We start from the raw sequence: 22,993 nt of genomic DNA on the forward strand, positions 1-22,993 counted from the left end.
CTCGCCATGTGGAAACGGTAAGTTTGGCAACTCAACCGTTGTTACCATAGCAACAGGCCTACCACGCTATGTGACATTCAGTTGTTTTTCCGATCGCAACGCTCCTGTCATGTCCCATCTTCAAAAAAAAAAAAATAAATAAAAAAAAAAAACAAGTATAGTAAGATAAATATGATACAAAATAAAAGATTGTACTTACACAATATACAGTTGAGAAAACATTTTTGGACTGCATAGATGTTTTATCTGCTAAAATATCAACTTGCTTGACGCATAAAAATTGTTGAGTAGTTTGAGTTTTTAGAATAACGATTTCACAATCAATATCAACATACAGAAATTGTTCGCGTTATTAGTCAGAACTTGTGTATGTATGTATGTATGTATGTATGTATGTATGTATGTATGTATGTATGTATGTATGTATGTATGTATGTATGTATGTATGTATGTATGTATGTATGTATGTATGTATGTATGTATGTATGTATGTATGTATGTATGTATGTATATTGTCATAATACAGCTTCTTTAAATTTTTTAGGTATTGAGTATTGGCTTCCTTCTTTTCCTATGTGTACACATCCATTCGAACATTCAAAATGGGTATCGAATTCAACAAAGTAGGTGTGCTTGATGCGCAAGAGTTCACGACACACTTAAAATATGTGTGATTTTTTCGTTAGTTACAATAATTGTATTTGAACATGCTTTATAAACACACCTGCATGGTATTTCACCACCGTTCATTGTACGTACATATTTTTCGATACTTGTAACTTTCTCAAACTATGCACGGCACAACTTTATAGCGAGGTTGCCAACTATTTTTTGGGGACTTTTAGTTTATCGCCATTGTTTTGTTTACATTGGCGCTTTAGTTGTGTCGTAATTGGCACTTATGATAGCCTTTATCAGTAGACGGCACTTCATGCGGTAAGCGGCATCTTACAGACAGATTATTTAGTCCTGACAGCTCGGCGACGCGAAAGAGGGGAAGTACTGTCTGCGCGCCAGCTCTTAGGCCCAATTGTATAAAACTCCCTGACTAAAGATCAACTTTGATCGAAGATCGAAAAGTGAACCGAGTTCAGACACTTCTTCTATTGTATAAAACTTTTCTGCGATCAAATTACCTTGCTTCAAATGCAATCTAAGCTCACGTGAAAATGATTTGGCAACATCGCATAAACAGGTGAAATACGTGATGCGCGGACAGGTTTGTTCAGTGTTGCCAATCTAGCGACTTTGACTCCTCTTCAACAACAATTTCTTTTAACTTTTATATTGCTTAAATATGGATTTAGTGACCTTTTTAGCACCCCATAGTGACAAAATTGAATCTTTCTTTGTTGATAATGAGAAATCTAGCGACTTTATAACTACTTTTTGGCGACTTTCCGTACACTCTGTTGGAGACACTGGTTTTTTGTGCAATGTAAATAATGGCGGACAATAAGAAGAAGGTTGACTGTTCTCAGAGTTGTTATGTTATGGTGTTTGATACTGCTAAACATAATAAAGCTTTATAAAACGCCAATTTTCGTTTAGTAATACGGTTAATTGAAAATTTATGAATGTACCTATCATATCCATTAACAATTAATGGTTGTTATAAACATAATATAATTATAGGTTATGTTATTTGATACTGCTGAACACGATAGATCCTTATAAAATATAAAATTGTTTGTGTATTAAGGCAAGAAATTGAAAGAAATATATGTAAATGTACCTACCATATCTATTAATATTAATAAAAATGGATATTTTATTAACACAATCTGTCACTCGTATATTTCAAACAGAAAAGAAATAACTGAACTTGGATCATCTAACTTAATCGGAGAAATTTCTTCAGTCAAAGTTGACTTTAGTTTGAGACAAATTAACCTCAGATTAGACTTTATACAACACAAAATTCCAAGTTCAGCTGAAACAAGGATCAATTTAACCTCTGATCTAAGATTAAATGGTTTATACAATCGGGCCTTAAACTGTGGCAGGAATGCAGCGTGGAACCGATAAGCGGGTGATGACGTAAGACTGTACTATACTAAGCTAAATATATATAACGCGGCAGGAATGCGGCGCGGCGCGAAACCGATAAGCGAGAGAGTTAATGTTTGTACTACGGAGCGAACATTCATGCACACTCCCTAGCTGGCCTGGCTGAGTCATATGTCCCCTTTCCCCACTTCCTCATACCTCACGGTTTAAGAGCTGGCGCGCACACAGTAATACTCGTAGTAGTAGTGGAGAGAGCTCCGGAGTAGAGATATGAGCGAGCGGTCAATAAAGGAATGCAGTACGGCTTAACTGTACTGGAATCATGCCGCTCTAACGCACGCGTGACATCCGATCGCTCTGAATGCAAGCGACTGTCTAACTCGAACACCCCTTGACGTAACTTACTGGACTCGCCTGACCCAGGCGCACATTGTAGGCGACTATCAGGACTAAATAATCGTACTGTACGTTATAATTATGCAGGGGCAGTTCACTAACCCCTCTACACGCACTCACTCCACGTAGAACGGGTAGAGTACATACGTAACTGACGATCAGTGAGTCTGTTTCCAAGACATCAAACGTAAAGAGTGCAGCAAAAGGAATATTTGTAGAAAAATGGGAAGAGAAATTCTTTTGTTGTACACAGGAAGAAAGTGTAATATGTTTGTTATGTTCTGAACTACTTAAAGGGTTTCATATTATCACCGTAAAGATACATTATACAAAATTCCATTGTCACGTGTACTTTGCCATAATATTAATACTGATTAAGGAAAAAGTGTTGCCGAATGTCATTTTTTGATATTATTAAAGATAGGAATTTACCCACAGAGACTACAAGGTTAAGTATGCATAGAGTGTTCGTTGTTGATAGAGTGGACGTAGCTAGCAATGGAGGTGCATGGGTACCTGTTAGGGAACTCTGCCGTGGTATAGGCAGAGTGAGGTTGTAGCTTTATGTGGTTAACCAATCAACGAATCGCAGTACAATGTAAACAAACCAATTGCCGGGGAACAACACTGAACCCTACGCACGAGAAGCATATCCATTGCTGCGATACAGAACACATTTCAGTTGTTGGCCGTACCTCAGGAATCACGTCATTCATGTCGTAACGACAGTCTATGCACAAGTAACCTAATATTCGCATGTTGTGGTATAAATTCCTACCTTTACATATTATACAATTTTGAAACTTTGCAAAGAAGCGTAAATAAGGGAAAATTTCTCAGATTTAAAAATTTCCCGAAAATTCACTACAATTCAAAATATACACTCCTTAGGTCGTTTTGCGCTAGGTTTATTTGAATGCTCGGCTCAACATATATGTGAGCAATTTCTTTCAAAAACGAAACACGTTAAATGTAAAGCGCGCTCCCGATTGACGGACCAACATTCATTTCAGCAATTACAAATTGCAACTTATGATGGAGAACCAGATTTCACTTCACTAATTAAAACATCGGGTTAGGCTGATGAGTAATTTCAAATTCACCAGAAGGAAGACATCATATATACTCCATTTTATTTCAAGAAGTGCAGTTCGGTGGCTCCTTTCAACATCCACTTACAGATTTATGACTTCCTACACAATCATCTCTGACAATTCCACCTGTCCCCTCGTCCCAACATTGCACAGTTGCCACAATCCTGGTGACCCTCGAAATGAGACAGTGAGACTGACGGGATTCTTGGAATTCGGAAAAGATGCGGCAACTCTGCCTCCACGTGGATTTGACGGGAGCCTGTCAATTCTTCTGAACGAGGGTTGTGATTGGTTACTGACAGGAGAAGACAAGATTTCCGTCACAGTAAGGAAGACATTTATTTATGACAACCAATTAGTAGGGGGCAGTAGAAGGTCTGTCGGCAAAGTACTTTCTATGAAACTGCACTCCATGAAAAAAAAAAAGAAAATACAGTATATCTAGTTCGGTTACTTATTTCCAGACTATACGGGCAAGGTTCAGTCATCTCCTCCCCTCAGTCTACTGTTTTCTACCACCCCTCGTCTTGTAAGGCGGGTTGCGTTTCATATGACGTCACCTACATTGACGTTCTGCAGACCCCTGGCCTTTATAAACAAACGTAGTTCACCGAGCAGTGCATTACAAGTGGAGATCACCTGAAAGATGTGTTTTTTTTTTTAAATGACCAGTTGTGTAAATAAAAAATTCCGAAAGTATAAATAATTAAGCTATGGTTTTGTTTAAATACACATTTGATTCACTCCGTAAACTTTTATCATAGTTAAAAACATGCCACACCTTGACAAACAGCTGCCGGATAAGAGACAGAGTAAATAGCATCCACTTTAGTTTTATAAGACGTGGGAAAAAAGTGTTCCGCCTTCTGATAACTTTGTTTGACAGTTGTTCAGGGAAACATTGTTACTGTGTCGAGCATGTAGAATAAAGTGCATTAAGTAAATACAATTTTGGAAATAATGGGGCGATACTATTCCTGCCTATTTAATTGTAAATTTTTTCGGTGAAATATTCAAAGTGATGATTTTGAAGAAATAATGTGTAAAATGAATTTTATTAAAGTTTTTCCATTAATACTGAGGATATTCTGACTGCTGTATTGTATAGTAGATATAAGTCGGATAAAATATGTTTAGCATGCGTATACATACAGCCAAAATAAGGTTAGCCAAGTCCAGATAATCTATAAAATGAATTTTATTAAAGTTTTTCCATTAATACTGAGGATATTCTGACTGCTGTATTGTATAGTAGATATAAGTCGGATAAAATATGTTTAGCATGCGTATACATACAACCAAAATAAGGTTAGCCAAGTCCAGATAATCTATAAAATGAATTTTATTAAAGTTTTTCCATTAATACTGAGGATATTCTGACTGCTGTATTGTATAGTAGATATAAGTCGGATAAAATATGTTTAGCATGCGTATACATACAGCCAAAATAAGGTTAGCCAAGTCCAGATAATCTATAAAATGAATTTTATTAAAGTTTTTCAATTAATACTGAGGATATTCTGACTGCTGTATTGTATAGTAGATATGAGTCGGATAAAATATGTTTAGCATGCGTATACATACAGCCAAAATAAGGTTAGCCAAGTCCAGATAATCTATAAAATGAATTTTATTAAAGTTTTTCAATTAATACTGAGGATATTCTGACTGCTGTATTGTATAGTAGATATGAGTCGGATAAAATATGTTTAGCATGCGTATACATACAGCCAAAATAAGGTTAGCCAAGTCCAGATAATCTATAAAATGAATTTTATTAAAGTTTTTCAATTAATACTGAGGATATTCTGACTGCTGTATTGTATAGTAGATATGAGTCGGATAAAATATGTTTAGCATGCGTATACATACAGCCAAAATAAGGTTAGCCAAGTCCAGATAATCTATAAAATGAATTTTATTAAAGTTTTTCAATTAATACTGAGGATATTCTGACTGCTGTATTGTATAGTAGATATGAGTCGGATAAAATATGTTTAGCATGCGTATACATACAGCCAAAATAAGGTTAGCCAAGTCCAGATAATCTATAAAATGAATTTTATTAAAGTTTTTCAATTAATACTGAGGATATTCTGACTGCTGTATTGTATAGTAGATATGAGTCGGATAAAATATGTTTAGCATGCGTATACATACAGCCAAAATAAGGTTAGCCAAGTCGAGATCAAAACCTCTTGCACCTGTATTACCCTTTAGGTTTGTTCCGATCGTACGTCGCACTTATGTATAATAAACACAGGAACAAATTATCTGTGTATCTATGCAATACCACTCAGGGATAATCGCTAAAAGTAGCGACAAGCGCAATAAATGCAGTGTCTGCAGTTTGCAGAACGAAGCGAACATATTTTAGGCTCCTATTGCACACTTTTGATGACATTGCTTGCTCTTGTAACAACGCGACTCTTCACGAAGTGCAGACACATTGCGTTCAATTAAGTAAGTTATAAAGTTAAAATATTATCATATCTGTAACGAACACAGGTTCTCAGGGACAGATTTTCTTAAAAAAAGTATGGTTTGCCCGATACTTTGGTCCCGCCATTCATATTTATTATCTCGGTATTGTCAAATAAAAAGTTATCTTTCTTTTTATATTTTTTCTTATGACGTAGAATTAAGTCTCTTTCGTCAATAGGTATGGGACGGTAACTTGGGAATTGGCAGTGACATAAAAATGCAACCACTTTTCCTGTTTTCCTTGTATTCCCCTTGTCTTCTTCGTTTTCACCTTGCTCTCCTTGTATTCTCCCTTGTTCTCCTTGTATTCCCCTTGTCTTCTTCATATTCACTTTATTCTATTTGTATTCCCCTTGTCTTCTTCATATGCACTTGTTCTATTTGTATTCCCCTTATCTTCTTCATTTTCACTTTGATCTCCTTGTATTCCCCTTGTCTTCTTCATATTCACTTTGTTCTATTTGCATTCCCCTTGTCTTCTTCATTTTCACTTTGTTCTCCTTGTATTTCCCTTGTCTTCTTCATTTTCACTTTGTTCTCCTTGTATTCCCCTTGTCTTCTTAATTTGACTTTGTTCTCCTTGTATTCCCCTTGTTTTCTTCATTTTCACTTTGTTCTCTTCTATTCCGCTTGTCTTCATCATTTTCACTTTGTTCTCCTTGTATTTCCCTTGTCTTCTTCATTTTCACTTTGTTCTCCTTGTATTCCCCTTGTCTTCTTAATTTGACTTTGTTCTCCTTGTATTCCCCTTGTTTTCTTCATTTTCACTTTGTTCTCTTCTATTCCGCTTGTCTTCTTCATTTTCACTTTGTTCTCCTTGTATTTCCCTTGTCTTCTTCATTTTCACTTTGTTCTCCTTGTATTTCCCTTGTCTTCTTCATTTTCACTTTGTTCTCCTTGTATTACCCTTGTCTTCTTCATTTTCACTTTGTTCTCCTTGTATTTCCCTTGTCTTCTTCATTTTCACTTTGTTCTCGTTGTATTCCCCTTGTCTTCTTCATTTTCACTTTGTTCTCCTTGTATTCCCCTTGTCTTCTTCATTTTCACTTTGTTCTCCTTGTATTCCCCTTGTCTTCATCATTTTCACTTTGTTCTCCTTGTATTCCCCTTGTCTTCTTCATTTTCACTTTGTTCTCCTTGTATTCCCCTTGTCTTCTTCATTTTCACTTTGTTCTCCTTGTATTCCCCCTGTCTTCTTCATTTTCACTTTGTTCTCCTTGTATTCCCCTTGTCTTCTTCATTTTCCCTTTGTTCTCCTTGTATTCCGCTTGTCTTCTTCATTTTCACTTTGTTCTCTTCTATTACCCTTGTCTTCTTCATTTTCACTTTGTTCTCCTTGTATTCCCCTTGTCTTCTTCATTTTCCCTTTGTTCTCCTTGTATTCCGCTTGTCTTCTTCATTTTCACTTTGTTCTCCGTGTATTCCCCTTGTCTTCTTCATTTTCACTTTGTTCTCCTTGTATTCCCCTTGTCTTCTTCATTTTCACTTTGTTCTCCTTGTATTCCCCTTGTCTTCTTCATTTTCACTTTGTTCTCCTTGTATTCCCCTTGTCTTCTTCATTTTCACTTTGTTCTCCTTGTATTCCCCTTGTCTTCTTCATTTTCACTTTGTTCTCCTTGTATTCCCCTTGTCTTCTTCATTTTCACTTTGTTCTCCTTGTATTCCCCTTGTCTTCTTCATTTTCACTTTGTTCTCCTTGTATTCCCCTTGTCTTCTTCATTTTCACTTTGTTCTCTTTGTATTCCCCTTGTCTTCTTCATTTTCACTTTGTTCTCCTTGTATTCCCCTTGTCTTCTTCATTTTCACTTTGTTCTCTTTGTATTCCCCTTGTCTTCTTCATTTTCACTTTGTTCTCCTTGTATTCCCCTTGTCTTCTTCATTTTCACTTTGTTCTCCTTGTATTCCGCTTGTCTTCTTCATTTTCACTTTGTTCTCCTTGTATTCCCCTTGTCTTCTTGATTTTCACTTTGTTCTCCTTGTATTCCCCTTGTCTTCTTCATTTTCACTTTGTTCTCTTTGTATTCCCCTTGTCTTCTTCATTTTCACTTTGTTCTCCTTGTATTCCCCTTGTCTTCTTCATTTTCACTTTGTTCTCTTTGTATTCCCCTTGTCTTCTTCATTTTCACTTTGTTCTCCTTGTATTCCCCTTGTCATCTTCGTTTTCACTTTGTTCTCCTTGCATTCCCCTTGTCTTCTTCGTTTTTACCTTGCTCTCCTTGTACTCTCCCTCGTCCTCTTTGTATTTCCCTTGTCTTCTTCATTTTCACTTTGTTCTCCTTGTATTCCCCTTGTCTTCTTAATTTGACTTTGTTCTCCTTGTATTCCCCTTGTTTTCTTCATTTTCACTTTGTTCTCTTCTATTCCGCTTGTCTTCATCATTTTCACTTTGTTCTCCTTGTATTTCCCTTGTCTTCTTCATTTTCACTTTGTTCTCCTTGTATTCCCCTTGTCTTCTTAATTTGACTTTGTTCTCCTTGTATTCCCCTTGTTTTCTTCATTTTCACTTTGTTCTCTTCTATTCCGCTTGTCTTCTTCATTTTCACTTTGTTCTCCTTGTATTTCCCTTGTCTTCTTCATTTTCACTTTGTTCTCCTTGTATTTCCCTTGTCTTCTTCATTTTCACTTTGTTCTCCTTGTATTACCCTTGTCTTCTTCATTTTCACTTTGTTCTCCTTGTATTTCCCTTGTCTTCTTCATTTTCACTTTGTTCTCGTTGTATTCCCCTTGTCTTCTTCATTTTCACTTTGTTCTCCTTGTATTCCCCTTGTCTTCTTCATTTTCACTTTGTTCTCCTTGTATTCCCCTTGTCTTCATCATTTTCACTTTGTTCTCCTTGTATTCCCCTTGTCTTCTTCATTTTCACTTTGTTCTCCTTGTATTCCCCTTGTCTTCTTCATTTTCACTTTGTTCTCCTTGTATTCCCCCTGTCTTCTTCATTTTCACTTTGTTCTCTTTGTATTCCCCTTGTCTTCTTCATTTTCCCTTTGTTCTCCTTGTATTCCGCTTGTCTTCTTCATTTTCACTTTGTTCTCTTCTATTACCCTTGTCTTCTTCATTTTCACTTTGTTCTCCTTGTATTCCCCTTGTCTTCTTCATTTTCCCTTTGTTCTCCTTGTATTCCGCTTGTCTTCTTCATTTTCACTTTGTTCTCCGTGTATTCCCCTTGTCTTCTTCATTTTCACTTTGTTCTCCTTGTATTCCCCTTGTCTTCTTCATTTTCACTTTGTTCTCCTTGTATTCCCCTTGTCTTCTTCATTTTCACTTTGTTCTCCTTGTATTCCCCTTGTCTTCTTCATTTTCACTTTGTTCTCCTTGTATTCCCCTTGTCTTCTTCATTTTCACTTTGTTCTCCTTGTATTCCCCTTGTCTTCTTCATTTTCACTTTGTTCTCCTTGTATTCCCCTTGTCTTCTTCATTTTCACTTTGTTCTCCTTGTATTCCCCTTGTCTTCTTCATTTTCACTTTGTTCTCTTTGTATTCCCCTTGTCTTCTTCATTTTCACTTTGTTCTCCTTGTATTCCCCTTGTCTTCTTCATTTTCACTTTGTTCTCTTTGTATTCCCCTTGTCTTCTTCATTTTCACTTTGTTCTCCTTGTATTCCCCTTGTCTTCTTCATTTTCACTTTGTTCTCCTTGTATTCCGCTTGTCTTCTTCATTTTCACTTTGTTCTCCTTGTATTCCCCTTGTCTTCTTGATTTTCACTTTGTTCTCCTTGTATTCCCCTTGTCTTCTTCATTTTCACTTTGTTCTCTTTGTATTCCCCTTGTCTTCTTCATTTTCACTTTGTTCTCCTTGTATTCCCCTTGTCTTCTTCATTTTCACTTTGTTCTCTTTGTATTCCCCTTGTCTTCTTCATTTTCACTTTGTTCTCCTTGTATTCCCCTTGTCATCTTCGTTTTCACTTTGTTCTCCTTGCATTCCCCTTGTCTTCTTCGTTTTTACCTTGCTCTCCTTGTACTCTCCCTCGTCCTCTTTGTATTTCCCTTGTCTTCTTCATTTTCACTTTGTTCTCCTTGTATTCCCCTTATCTTCTTCGTCTTCACTTTGTTCTCCTTGTATTCCCCTTGTATTCTTCGTCTTCACTTTGTTCTCCTTGTATTCCCCTTGTATTCTTCGTTTTCACCTTGGTCCCCTTGTACTCTCCCTCGTCCTCTTTGTATTACCCTTGTCTTCTTCATTTTCACTTTGTTCTCCTTCTATTCCCCTTTTCTTCTTAATTTTCACTTTGTTCTCCTTGTATTCCGCTTGTCTTCTTCATTTCCATGTTGTTCTCCGCATTCCCACGTGTTCTCCATGTGTTTCCATTGATCTCCTTGTCTTGCCCTTGTTCTCCTTGTATTCCTTTTGTTCTCAATGTGTTCCCATTTTTCTCCTTGTATTCACGATTGTTCTTCTTCAATTCCCCTTGGCCTCTTTATGTTCCCATCCTTCTCGTTTTCCTTGTGTTCCCACTGTTATCCTTTTATTTACCTTGCTCTTCTTGTGTCCACCTTGTTAACCTTGTATTCCCTTTGCGTTCCCGTTGTTCTCCTTGTCTTCTTATTATTGATCTCCCCTACGGCCCCAGGGAGATTCCTCATGTTAAAGAAATAATTAATTTGTTTTAAAGATGAAGTACGAAGTAAGCGAAAAATGGTTATTTCAAACTCATAGAGAAGGTCAGCTGTCGCAATGAACAAGTTAGTGATGCAACACACAATGCCCCCGGACGGTCGGTCGCTATAGCGATCGACCGTCCACGGAACTTGCCCCTTCCCTTCTTTCCTTCTGCATTTGAGATCGATGAATTTATTTTATTTTTGTAGGTTATTTTACGACGCTTTATCAACAGCTTAGGTTATTTAGCGTCTGAATGAGATGAAGGCGATAATGCCGGTGAAATGTGTCCGGGGTCCAACACCGAAAGTTACCCAGCATTTGCTCATATTGGGTTGAGGGAAAACCCCGGAAAAACCTCAACCAGGTAACTTGCCCTAACCAGGAATCGAACCCGGGCCACCTGCTTTCGCGGCTAGACGCGCTAACCGTTAAGGCCGGTTCACAATAAACTGGGAACAAAAACGACAATGACAACGAGAACGAAAATATTGTTAAAATAGATGCATTTAGATGTGAGTATTCACAATTGACTATTGTGAATGCTCACATTTAAATACATTCATTTTAACATTATTTCCGTTCTCGTTTTTGTTGTCGTTTCCGTTTCCGGTTTATTCTGAACCAGTCTTTACTCCACAGGTGTGGACGAGATCGATGAATCCCCCACACATGATGCAACGGTAATTCCCACTTCTTTGCCTATGAACCACATTTTTTCCTTTTATTTCAATTCCGATCGAACAGTAACGGTCATAAATAAATAATATTAAACAGAAATAATACGTAATTAACAGTGTATTCGATTGCATTCTTGCCCAGTGGCGGCCCGTCCTTATGTGCTACAATGCTACAGCACAATGATAATTTTTGCTCAAATAAAGTGTTTGCAATACCATAGTATTTGATCTGTCATTTGACAATTTCCCGTGGTTATGTTCATGACGCGTTATAGAGTGTTTAGTCTTCGCTCTTCGGTGCATCAGGGTGTTCGTTGTGCTACTCAAAACTTACATGAGAATGTAGACAGTTAATGCGCATGTGCGAAGCTGAAATAACTGCTCTGATTGGCTATTTTTACGCGGGGAAGTGCTGTAGTCAGCTTCAGCACAACACAGCTTGGAGATCACAAAAGTAAAGCGTAAGGAAAGAATGCTTGTTTGTGGAGGAACTCGGAACTATGTACGATGTATTTGGTAATTCAAATGCTCGACTGCTGCTGCCATCTACCAGTTTTTTGAGGTTCCTCCTGAATCAATCAGCAAGCGACGGAAAATTGAATCCCAGAAAATTGATACCAAGGAGGTATGTAACCGTATAATTCAGGAAACTACTCATCGTTTCCAATCTTTAAGCTACCTAGACGCAACAAAATTGTTAAACGGCGAATTTTTTGACAATTTTTTGCATAATTTTCCTGAACGCAAACTTGAAGTTGCTGTCAACAGCTATACTGTACTGAACAAAAGAATGTTAAAGACACAACTTGGAGTTCTATACGGAAGATCCGACTTCCGAAATAAAGATGGCTGTTCAATTGTTACAAAACATAGTCTCCAACAATTCACGGGATCCATTTTGTGAAGTAACGAAGTTGTTAAATATTTTGGTTACAACACCAATGACCACTGCTGGGCCAGAAAGATGTTTTTCTTGCTTGAAACGCATAAAAACGTTTTTAAGGAACACTATGTCCCAGGATCGCCTCACTGCTCTTGCAATACTGTCAATAGAAGAGAGTATGATGTCCAGGATGGAGGGATTTAACGTTTAACACCAGGGTAATTGACAAGTTCTACAGTAGGAAGGAACTCCATATTTCGTCACTAGGCGAGTCTCAAATTAAGATAAATGCATATAAGTGTATGCAGTAGGCCGATATAGAGATTGTAGCACACTCATTATTTTGACCACCAGCCGCTACTGTTCTTGCCTAATATCATTTAACAAAACTTATTATTAATGTTCAACATTTTTCATAAACAATTAAATTTGTTAAAAAATTAAAAATAACCATCATCAACAGGGTTGCCAATGTCAGTGTTTTCCTCCTAAATCTGGCGATTTTCGATTCCTCACTGTCGTAAAAATGAACGGACAGCGGTGGGCGGGGAATATGGATGTTTTTATACAAAAATGTAGAAGGTTTTGAGCAGAAAGTAGCGGTTTTTAAACTGAGATTCAAATGAAAAAGTAATTAGTTAAACAATTCAGTTCATTCATAGCGTTCTGCCCAAGGCCAGGTCTTTCACTGCAAACCCAGCATTTTCCAATCCTTTCTATTTTATGCCTTCCTCTTTGTCTCTTCATATGAGCCATATATCTAAATGTCGTCTATCATCTGATATCTTCTTCTGCCCCGAACTCTTCTCCCGTTCACCATTCCTTCCAGTGCATCCTTCAGACGGCAGTTTCTTCTCTACCAGTGACCCAGCCAATTCCTTTTTCTCCTTCTGTTCAGTTTCAGCATCATTCTTTCTTCATCCACTCTTTCCAACACAGCTTCGTTTCTTATTCTGTCTGTCCATTTCACACGCTCCAGCCTTCTCCAATTCAGTATGCTAATTTATATTCCACAGTTAAGATTTGTGTATGATATACATTCTTAAGGCTGGTTCACAATAAACCGACAATGGAAACGGTAACGAGAACGAAAACGAAAATCTGTTAAAATAAATGTAGTCCAATTAAATGTGAGCATTCACAATTAACGGTCCCGCGCCGTGGCGTCGTGGTCTAAGGCATCCTGCCTAGGACACGCGTTACGGAATGCGCGCTGGTTTGAGTCCTCATGGGGGAAGAAATTTTCTCATGAAATTTCGGCCAGTGCATGGGACCGATGCCCACCCAGCATCGTGATGCACTTGTGGAGCTACGATAGGTAGCGAAATCCGGATACGCAAACCAGTTATAAAGGCTGGAGGTCTCATCGTGCTAACCACACGATACCTCCATTCTGGTTGGATGATCGTCCACCTCTGCTTCGGCATGTGGCCGCGAGGCCAGCAGCCGGCTGTTCGGTCTTGGCCCTTCGTGGGCTGTAGCACCACAAATTATTATTATTCACAATTAACGAGAAGCTTGCCAGAGCTCGGGAACGGGAACGTGAAGGTTGGTCAAGTTTGAACTTTGCCGTTCTTTTTTCAGATCACAGCCTTCTAGATTCATTATGTTGTCATCAAAAAGCTTTTGGTTGTTGTATATTTTGTAGCAAGGAGATCATTACATAATTTCTTTTTCATCCATTGCTTGTAACTAACCAAGAAATCACTTTCAATATACTGTGCTCCAACCACGAGAAAGTCTCCAGGGAATGAAGGGAAGGGGGATGATGGTGTGACTGTGAATGAATGTTGATGTCATAAGATGTCATAAGGTCACACACGTGGATACTCTTATCTCTATTGGTTAGCTCTCACAGCACAAACCATAACATTGATACAGACATATTGATACTACCCTAGTTACAAAATTAGATCACAGTTAATCTCCTGGTCTTTTAATCTCTTCATACAGGAAATAACATATGCAGGAGAGCGCGTGGTTTTTAAACTGGCGTTATAACGGTAATATTATTTATCTACTTCGTTCCAATAGATGACGCAATAGTAAGCACATCCCTTTCACGGTTGATCTCCTGGTTGGAGAACAGTATGCTACGTGTAGACCTATATGTGACCAGACTACCACGTAAATTGAATTCTTAAATATTCCGTGTCATAAAGTTTGAAGTTGGTTGGTTAACCTGTGTTCATATTGGCTCGCTTGTACTCATGAGAGAACACCATTGATAAATTATACACAAATAACATCAGAATGCGTAATATCGACTTTACATATCGTTAGCGATCTCGGTTTATTGTGAATAAAAAATATTCACGTACATGTTCTCCGCTTCTCGTTCTCGTTCTCATTCCCGGTTTATTGCGGACCAGCCTTTACGATACGGTGATGTCACAGCTTTGAAAATCCCTGAACTAATTAATTACTGCTACCGACAATGCGTCTGGAGAAAGGGGAGTTGGCTCGGGTTCTGTGGAGCAAAATAATATGGGATAGGCCTGCATGTTATATTCAATTCAAACAGTTCGGGCTGGACTTAGAAAACTGTTGCCATGGCTACTATCAACTTCCGGATGGGGATCTTAAAAAAAATTGAAGCTAAGGCAACATATCAACAAATCTCTTCTTCCAATACTACTGAATGTAACTATGGCCAAGAAACGAATTTCCACGAGGAGGATGGTATTCCATTCTCACAGTATGGTATGTTTATAGAGAGATCTATTTACTGTACTGATGTGTGTGTGCTTATGTGCTTTTGTGAGTTGTGATATTCTCCAGTAATTTATTACGAAGCATGTTTATATCTAACTTAATTTAACCTGATCGAATGTAATATAATTATACTGTCCTAAGAAAATTGATATATTTGCAGCAAGAAACAGGCACAAATCTGGATATTTTACAATGTAGAGTGAATACCATAAAGGCACCGGTAATAATTGTAAAAGTACGCAAAAACGATATTACGTTTAGGTCTTACATTAACTACTTTTCAAATAGCTGTGTAGTGACAATAGGAATATGGTCATTCTTCGGCCTAGTTCATAAATTAGTCAAAATTCTTTGGGGAAAAGGGAACTGGAACCAAATACCTTACTATAATAATACCGGACAGCTGTATACAAGCACCACTGACGTCAGTGCAAAATATCACGGACTTGACATCTAGCGGAGCGGCGTGGAATTACGTTCACAAATACAAATATTAATTGAATAGTAGGACCATATTTAATGTAACATTAATTTATATCAAAGCTGCATATTATGAGAAATATTGCGTGTTTTTTCTTTGCTTTAGTGAGACAAAATTAATTCTGACATTAAGAATGAATTTACAATAACGCTTTATTATAGCCATTGCTGACAACTGCAAAGATAAAAATGGTAGTAATCTGATGCTTGTAATAATTAGTAAAGGCATGTGGAAAACTATAAAACTTAATTTGCTAAAACCTTAAAATTTCCAATATATTTTAACTTCTATTCATTTATAAGGCTTAAATAAAAAAGCTAATTTTTATTGTTCTATGAACAAAGAGACAAAGGTATTAGGCCTAATAAAGAATTTTGTTGACTCACGTTTTATGAACTCTCGGAAACGAAAGTACGATTTGGAGCAATTGTAATTGTAGCAATTATAAACAGCACATATACACACTGACATTTTAACACAGCACTAATTAATAAAACTATTAACTAGCCCAACAACAATATACATTGCAGTTGATTACAGCTGTTTCGCGAGTATTTCCACACCGGCCGCCTAGGTAGCAGCACCAGCGTCGTTCGCACGCAAAACTGCTAGCTGTCCGGTATTATTATAGTAAGGTATTTGCTGGAACCTCGGTTATAAGTGAAATTCAATTAGTTCTTACAAAATTCTCATACTTTAGTGAAGTTGAAGACATCGGCACCCGCACATGAAAAACTAACAAGTCATATTCAACGTCTACCGTAAACCATAAATTTGGCATATCGCTTTCTTACGTCATACGCATTGTTATCTGAAACCGACCCATTTTTCATGCATACTGAATGAAAATTACAGTACAGCATGGAATGAAGTCGCTATAAAAGACGAATAACAAAAGAAAGTTCGAACAGTTTACAACAGCATAAATAGAGCAAAAAATATCTCTTTGTACTCTATATATTTCGGGTAAGTAGTAGTAGTAGTAGTAGTAGTAGTAGTAGTAGTAGTAGTAGTAGTAGTAGTAGTAGTATGACAGCAGTAGTAGTTAATATTAGAGTCGACGGCAATTCGGAAGGCAGTAGCCTGCTAGCATTTGCGTCGAGAGAGACAGATAGAGAGAGCAAGGCAGCGTACAACATTGCCACATCGTCCTTCAGGCGCACGTGCAATACAAATAGCGCAGGAGAGAATTTAAATTATCAAAATACAATAATGACTTAGCCGTTGATTACTGTAAGCATGCCACCAAATAAACCCTCTTTCCTTTACTAACAATATTCTTTGCACGGTTCTCAATCCCACATCACATGCTTCTGCAGTCGTTTCTTGCGCGTTGGCAACGTTGCAGTCAGCATCAAGATGGCCGGCAGCGTTCTGCTCGTCAACGTTTTTAAAATAATTATACACCTTAAACACTATTTTCCGCGCCTGCCTGTGCAATACTTGTCTTTTTATGCTCGACCATGCCGAAATGTAGTAATTATACACCTGGTAGCAGTCCTTTAATGCATGTCATTAAAGTACACCTACTCATTAAAGTACAGGTGTTCAGCCAATGATGAGTCAGCTTTGTACCGTTATAAAACCTCAGCCAATGACAAGTCAGCTTTGTACCGTTATAAAACCGCAAGTATCGATTATTCTCGGATATGCAATCGAAAGAGAATTAGCGAAAAGTCAAGGAGGCTGGAAATCCAACACTGTCGCAGAAGGTTATGTTCTGTTACTATAATAATTAGCGTTAATTGTAAATAATATTCAAATAGTAATTAGAATAATAGTAGGTGCGAAATCTAGGGAATCGTGTAGGACTATTTTCAAAAAACTACAAATAATGCCCATGGGTTGTCAGTATATCTGTTCATTAATAGTCTTCCTCGTATGTAATCGTGAAAACTTTGTAACTAATTCAACAGTTCATAGCATAAATACACGTCAAAAAATGACTTTCATACTCCATCGGCAAGTCTATCGTGCTATCAAAAAGGAGTGCGTTATATGGCAGTAAAAATTTTTAATAGCCTCCCTATCGATATAAAAAATGAAACTCAAAACATAAAATTATTTAGGGCCAAATTAAAGAAGTACCTAATTTCTCACGCCTTCTATTCTGTAGGTGAATTCATGACATTCAATAACACTTCATGAAATTGATACTAAAACTATGTGTTGTACTAGTAGACTATATTGTAAATCTCATCTGTATATATTTCATCTAGACTGTGACTATAAATTAAGATTTTATAATAGTATTAAGTTTTTTGACTTGTTCCATATTCTAGCTGTAAGCATGTATGAATACCATGGAATGTTAATAAATACAATACAATATAATAAATTCAATTTGTCATCTCGTTATTAAATGTCTAATTTAATTTCAATGTTATATCAAAGTTAATATTTAGTTTACTCTGTAGGTTCTTATAATCTGTCAAGGTCAATGTGGACATCTGTTCCTCGGAAAAAATCAATACTTTCGCGTCTGCGCACATCTCACAATTTACGAGGTATTGCTCAAGGTCAGTTAGATACAAATAAAATGAATAATTTCAATTTAGAAATATGGTCGAGCATAAAAAGTCGTATGAAACTCGCCTATAATGGTAATTAAGAAGCTCGTATGAAAATTATGAAACTCGCTTGTGCTCATTTCATAAACATCCATACTCGCTTCTTAATTACTATCATTATAGGCTCGTTGCATAATGTACTATTACAGTCTCTTCTTCCATTTATTTATCTTACACATACACAGTAAATGTTAGTTTTACTTATTCAATGTATTGAAACAGTCACACGTGAACAAACGAACTCTAGAAGTACTTGTTATAGACTGATTCCGATTGGTTCTACTATACAAGTTTATGACGTCACATACTAGAAATGCTACGGCGCATGTAGCAGCTGACCGCCTTCCGAAATGCCGTCTAGTTCTTCTAATAATATAGTACAAGCAGTAGTAATAGTATAGTAGCGGCAGTACCCCGTGCAAAGACGTTGTAGTTATATATCTAGACACACAATTGGCGCTGGTGTCGTGTACAAATTTGAAACCTCTCGCGCAGGTTCGCGCGACGCCATGTTTGGGGAGCACGAATGATTGTTTCTATAAAGCATTCGGAGTTTAGAAAATACCATTGAGTATATAGGCGTTTTCTTAGTGGATTTTCTCCTTCACTGTAATATAGCTAAACTTATTTACGTATTTTCCAACGTATAATATAAAATAACAGAAGTAAATCTAAATATTGTAACTAAGCATTGTTTTAAATACAAACGCCTTATATTGCTCATAAATAGACATTAGTTTATTTCTATTTCCTATGACCGAATACATGGAATATTTTTACTTATGTTATTTTATATACGTTAGAAAATACGTAAATAATTTATTTAAATTATGTTACAAAGAGAGGGATGTCCGCTAAAAATGTCTATAATTATACCCAATGGTATTTTCCAAACACCTAACGCACTGTAATAATAATCCTCAGTGTTTTGAGAATCAGAGGCGCTATGACTCTTCTACTGCAGACATCGATTGCAATTCCCTCATTCTTACATCATTCTCAATGACACAATATTGTCAAAATGTGATTGTGTTCATTGCTGGCTTAGTTGTTAAATCATTAAGAAAAATATGGTGTAATAAACCTAAAGACTCAATTTATGGTACGTAGCCTACCAGCAGTAAACAAAATCTCTTTTATTTTTTTAACGAAAGAATAATGGGAGTCTTGTCATCCCATCATCTGAGATTATAGAAATATGCCGCTTAAGTGAAAGAGCGATTATACAGATGTTGACAGTGCAATGGCATATTACCACCCACTCTTACATCGTGTGAAAACAATGTGCTCCAGAAGTAGAACACTTGTACAATATTTCTACACTTATAGGAACATATTTTAGAAAATGGATCCCAGATTCCTCCCGAGAATCATATTTTAAACATTAAATTGACCATAAAAGTACATCAAGATCTACTGACGTAGCTCAGTGGGCTAAGGACTGTCGGTCTGGAATCGCGCTCGGTCACGGGTTCGATACCCGCTGATTTCCTGGTTGGGTTTTTTCTTATATCCCCAACCGTAAGGTGAATATCAGGTAATCTGTGGCGGATCCTTGGCCTCGTCTCGCCAAATATCATCTCGCTATCATCAATTCCATCGATGCTAAATAATCTAGTAGTTGGTACAGCATCATTAAATAACCAAATAAAAGAAAGTACTACATAAAGAGCAGATGTTAGCACACAGCTTAAGGTTACCAGTACAACACGACTTTACATAAAAATGTTGTAAGACAATATTTAACGGAGTCAATAATAATAACAATAATAATAATAATAATAATAATAATAATAACAATAAATCAATAGGCAAGATGTTCTGTACACTAGGCATGAGTTCTATTACCGTATATGACTAATTGACTAATTCATGCATGTGACGTTTATTTCATACTACAGCTGTGATAATGAGGTATTGCACGGTAGACCTACTTAAATTTCAAACTAAAACATTAGGTACATGTTTCTATTTTACAGGTGTAGGTCTATATTATGTGATATGGAAGCGAAATTGTTCATTTCTCGTCCACATCAAAGTAACGTCTTATGCAGGCAGTGTTTTGTTAATAATAGTTAATATTAATAATTTTCTTTTCATCTGAACTATTACTACAATATGCATTTGTATTTCTGTTGTCAAATAACTATACCACATCTTTGGTTACGGTATCAAATTGTTACAGTTTTCTTTCGTTTCATGTCAAACTAAGGTAACTAAGCTTGATTATGTCTTTAACGTGGTCGCTTTAAATGTTAATAAGATTTTTTTTTCATTTATCCATTCAGATTGATTTATAAGAGACACCAAACATACATATTAAACATTCAGCATTGTATAGTGCAGCCGTCTCCTAGCCGGTGCTTCTCCCAAAGCATGGCGGCGGACGCAAGCTTCAATTTGTCCCTACTCTAAACTTCTGCGCAGTCTCGGCTGTAGGGGCTCTTCCCCGTGCTACCGTAGCAGTAGTAGTAGCAGTAGAGGTGTGTCCGCGGGCACGTGACAAGCATATGGGCGCGGTTCGACTTGGAATCACTACAGTCTTCTCGGGGTCGGGCAGAACAAACATTAGGACGTACTAAATATTTTTAGGGTGATAAAGTTCTTTTTTTTAATGAACCAAGTGTTAACAACTTTAGCTACAAAACTAAAGAAACGGGAAATCTTTGTTATACGTCTGCAATCAAGATTTACAGCAAACGCATGTCTTCCACTTCAACATGGCGACTATACGATCAGCATATTTTGAATTAAATTAAAGTTAGCAATAGTAGTTTACGTCACACTAAATCCTAATTTGATTACACAACAAGTGGCAACATAGAAAAACAGTAAGCATTATTCGTTTTTACGTTACACAAACGTATCTGGTACTTTTTTCATCCCAAATGAACTGTTATAACAAGAATATTTAAATTGGGTACACTTTATTAATCTAGAAATTTTCCTTTGATGCTCTGAAGTTTCGGAAGCCACCGGCGTAGCTCAGGTGGTAGCACGTTTGCCTGCTGATCCGCGCGTGACAAGAACGGTAATAATATGACGACGAATGTTAACTGCTTAGCCAACTAATTTTGTCATAGCCTACAAGTCTTTTTCTGTAATGGGTCTAGTCTAGGCTATAGTAGAAATCTAAGAGGAAAGGTCTATTGCACGCAGCCGGTTTGATCCCAGGAACATTACGTCGTTGTTCCTGCAATAACTCCATGTGCAAAATATAATATTTTTCAGTAGGAAGAAAAAACACATTTATTAATTCTATGGGAGTGGTACATAGGAGATTATGAATTCTTACGTTTTGGAAAGAAATATAATTACATATAGGAGATTTTATTATTTGCTGTATCACTAGGTCTACTTAAGTTATTTAAGGGGTTAGGTACAGCTTACAGCAGTAAAATGTTTGGAAACAATCAACACTTTTTTTCTTTCATTACTGGATCTTGTACAATAATGAAAATTGGTATGTGTAAAACACTGTCCTTCTGCTATATGAAAAAAATATTTTTACGATATAAAAAATTATTTATGATATATATATATATATAATGGCAGTTTACTGTGCAGTGATGAAGCGTTTCCCTCATAACTCATAAACTTACTAACTTTTTCATGTTCTCTCTCTTTTATTTTAATGCTGAAACTCATGTTTACAATATCATGCTCTTTCAACTGCATTCCTTAATAAATCATATATATATATATATATATATATATATATATATTTTATTATTTTGTGTTAGAAGAAAATACTGATATTTGACCATTTTTTAAAATGAACTTATTTTTTATCAGACAATCTATCAAAGGTAGAGAAGTGATCTTGCATCATATTGTAGATATGACATGTATAAATATACACAAAAAATTTCATCACAGAATGTTGGATAGTTTTTGAGTTATGTGGGAAACGCTTCATCACTGTACAGTGAACTGAAGTTTGAAAAAAAAAAAATGTAAATAATTTTTTTAATCGCAAAATATATATATATTTTTTTCATATAGCAGGACACTGTTTTACACATACTAATTTTCATTATTGTACAAGATAAGTAATGAAGGAAAAAAATGTTGAATATTTCCAAAATTTTACTGCTGTAAGCTGTACCTAACCCCTTAATAGAGAAAAACTCAGACAATCGATAAATATGTCACTTGGGAATTATTGCAGGAACGACGATTAGTGGATCCAACGTGGATATATATAGCCACTTAATTAATTTTTATTCAATTATTTCTACTGGATTTTGTATAAAACCGAAATAAAGTTTTGTGCAAGTTAGAACATGTGAACATGCACTTTGTACTTACCGACAGACATTGCTGAAACTTGGAAAGAAAAAAACAGTAGGAGGTACCTCACGTACCACAGCAGAATGGCCGCTCTCATTCTTCAGTTTCTTGGCACTGCCTCACATTCACATTGCAATGCTCGACCGTCTCATACGATTCCGCGATCGCACTGGCCAACTCCACGATACTGTCTGTCGTGAGTCACTGTCATGCTCTACCAAACCTTCTCGTAGCCAGTGTTGCCAACACATAAATTATATCCCCGTCAGTTTAACACCTGGAAATCCGTCAGAATCCGTCAAAATAAAAAAAAAAGTAAATAAACCCACCCAGTATATAAATACAAAGAAAATTTTAACACGACTTACTTACCAGTCTTGATTAAAATAACAATTCTTCAACCTCTGACTTGATTACGAGGAAATCTGAAACAAGGGTTTCCTTAATATGGTACGGCACGGCAGGGCTGTTCAAAGAAAAAGTAAAATCCCTAAAAAAAATTAACAATTTAAAACGACAGCAGCTAAAACAGTAAAAACGCTATGTAAATCGTAATTTCCGCCACAAAATCCGTCACCCGTCGAAGCCCTTCTTTTCCCGTCCGCTACGTTGAGTAGTTTATTTTATTTTTATTTTATTGGGTTATTTTACGACGCTGTATCAACATCTATACTTGGGAAGGTCTATGTTGGCAGAGCTACCTGATGTCTTGGGAAGGGTCAGGGAGGGTGAGTTGAACTAATCCTATGACATAGACACTTGTATAGAACAGCATTTCCTGTTTTTTTCCT

General features: G+C 36.6%; 1 protein-coding gene across 1 annotated transcript in view; it reads right to left on the minus strand.

Moving 5' to 3' along the window:
* Positions 1-22,409, minus strand: part of LOC138702935 (prion-like-(Q/N-rich) domain-bearing protein 25) — a 59,137-nt gene extending 36,728 nt beyond the window's left edge. Inside the window, exon 1 of the mRNA XM_069830346.1 lies at positions 22,221-22,409. Coding sequence (XP_069686447.1) covers positions 22,221-22,299 — 79 coding nt within the window. The 5' untranslated portion in view covers positions 22,300-22,409. The remainder of the gene's footprint in view (positions 1-22,220) is intronic.
* Between the last annotated feature and the right edge of the window lie 584 nt (positions 22,410-22,993).

This window comes from Periplaneta americana, chromosome 7 (genome assembly GCF_040183065.1).
Source record: "Periplaneta americana isolate PAMFEO1 chromosome 7, P.americana_PAMFEO1_priV1, whole genome shotgun sequence".
Lineage (NCBI taxonomy): Eukaryota > Metazoa > Arthropoda > Insecta > Blattodea > Blattidae > Periplaneta > Periplaneta americana.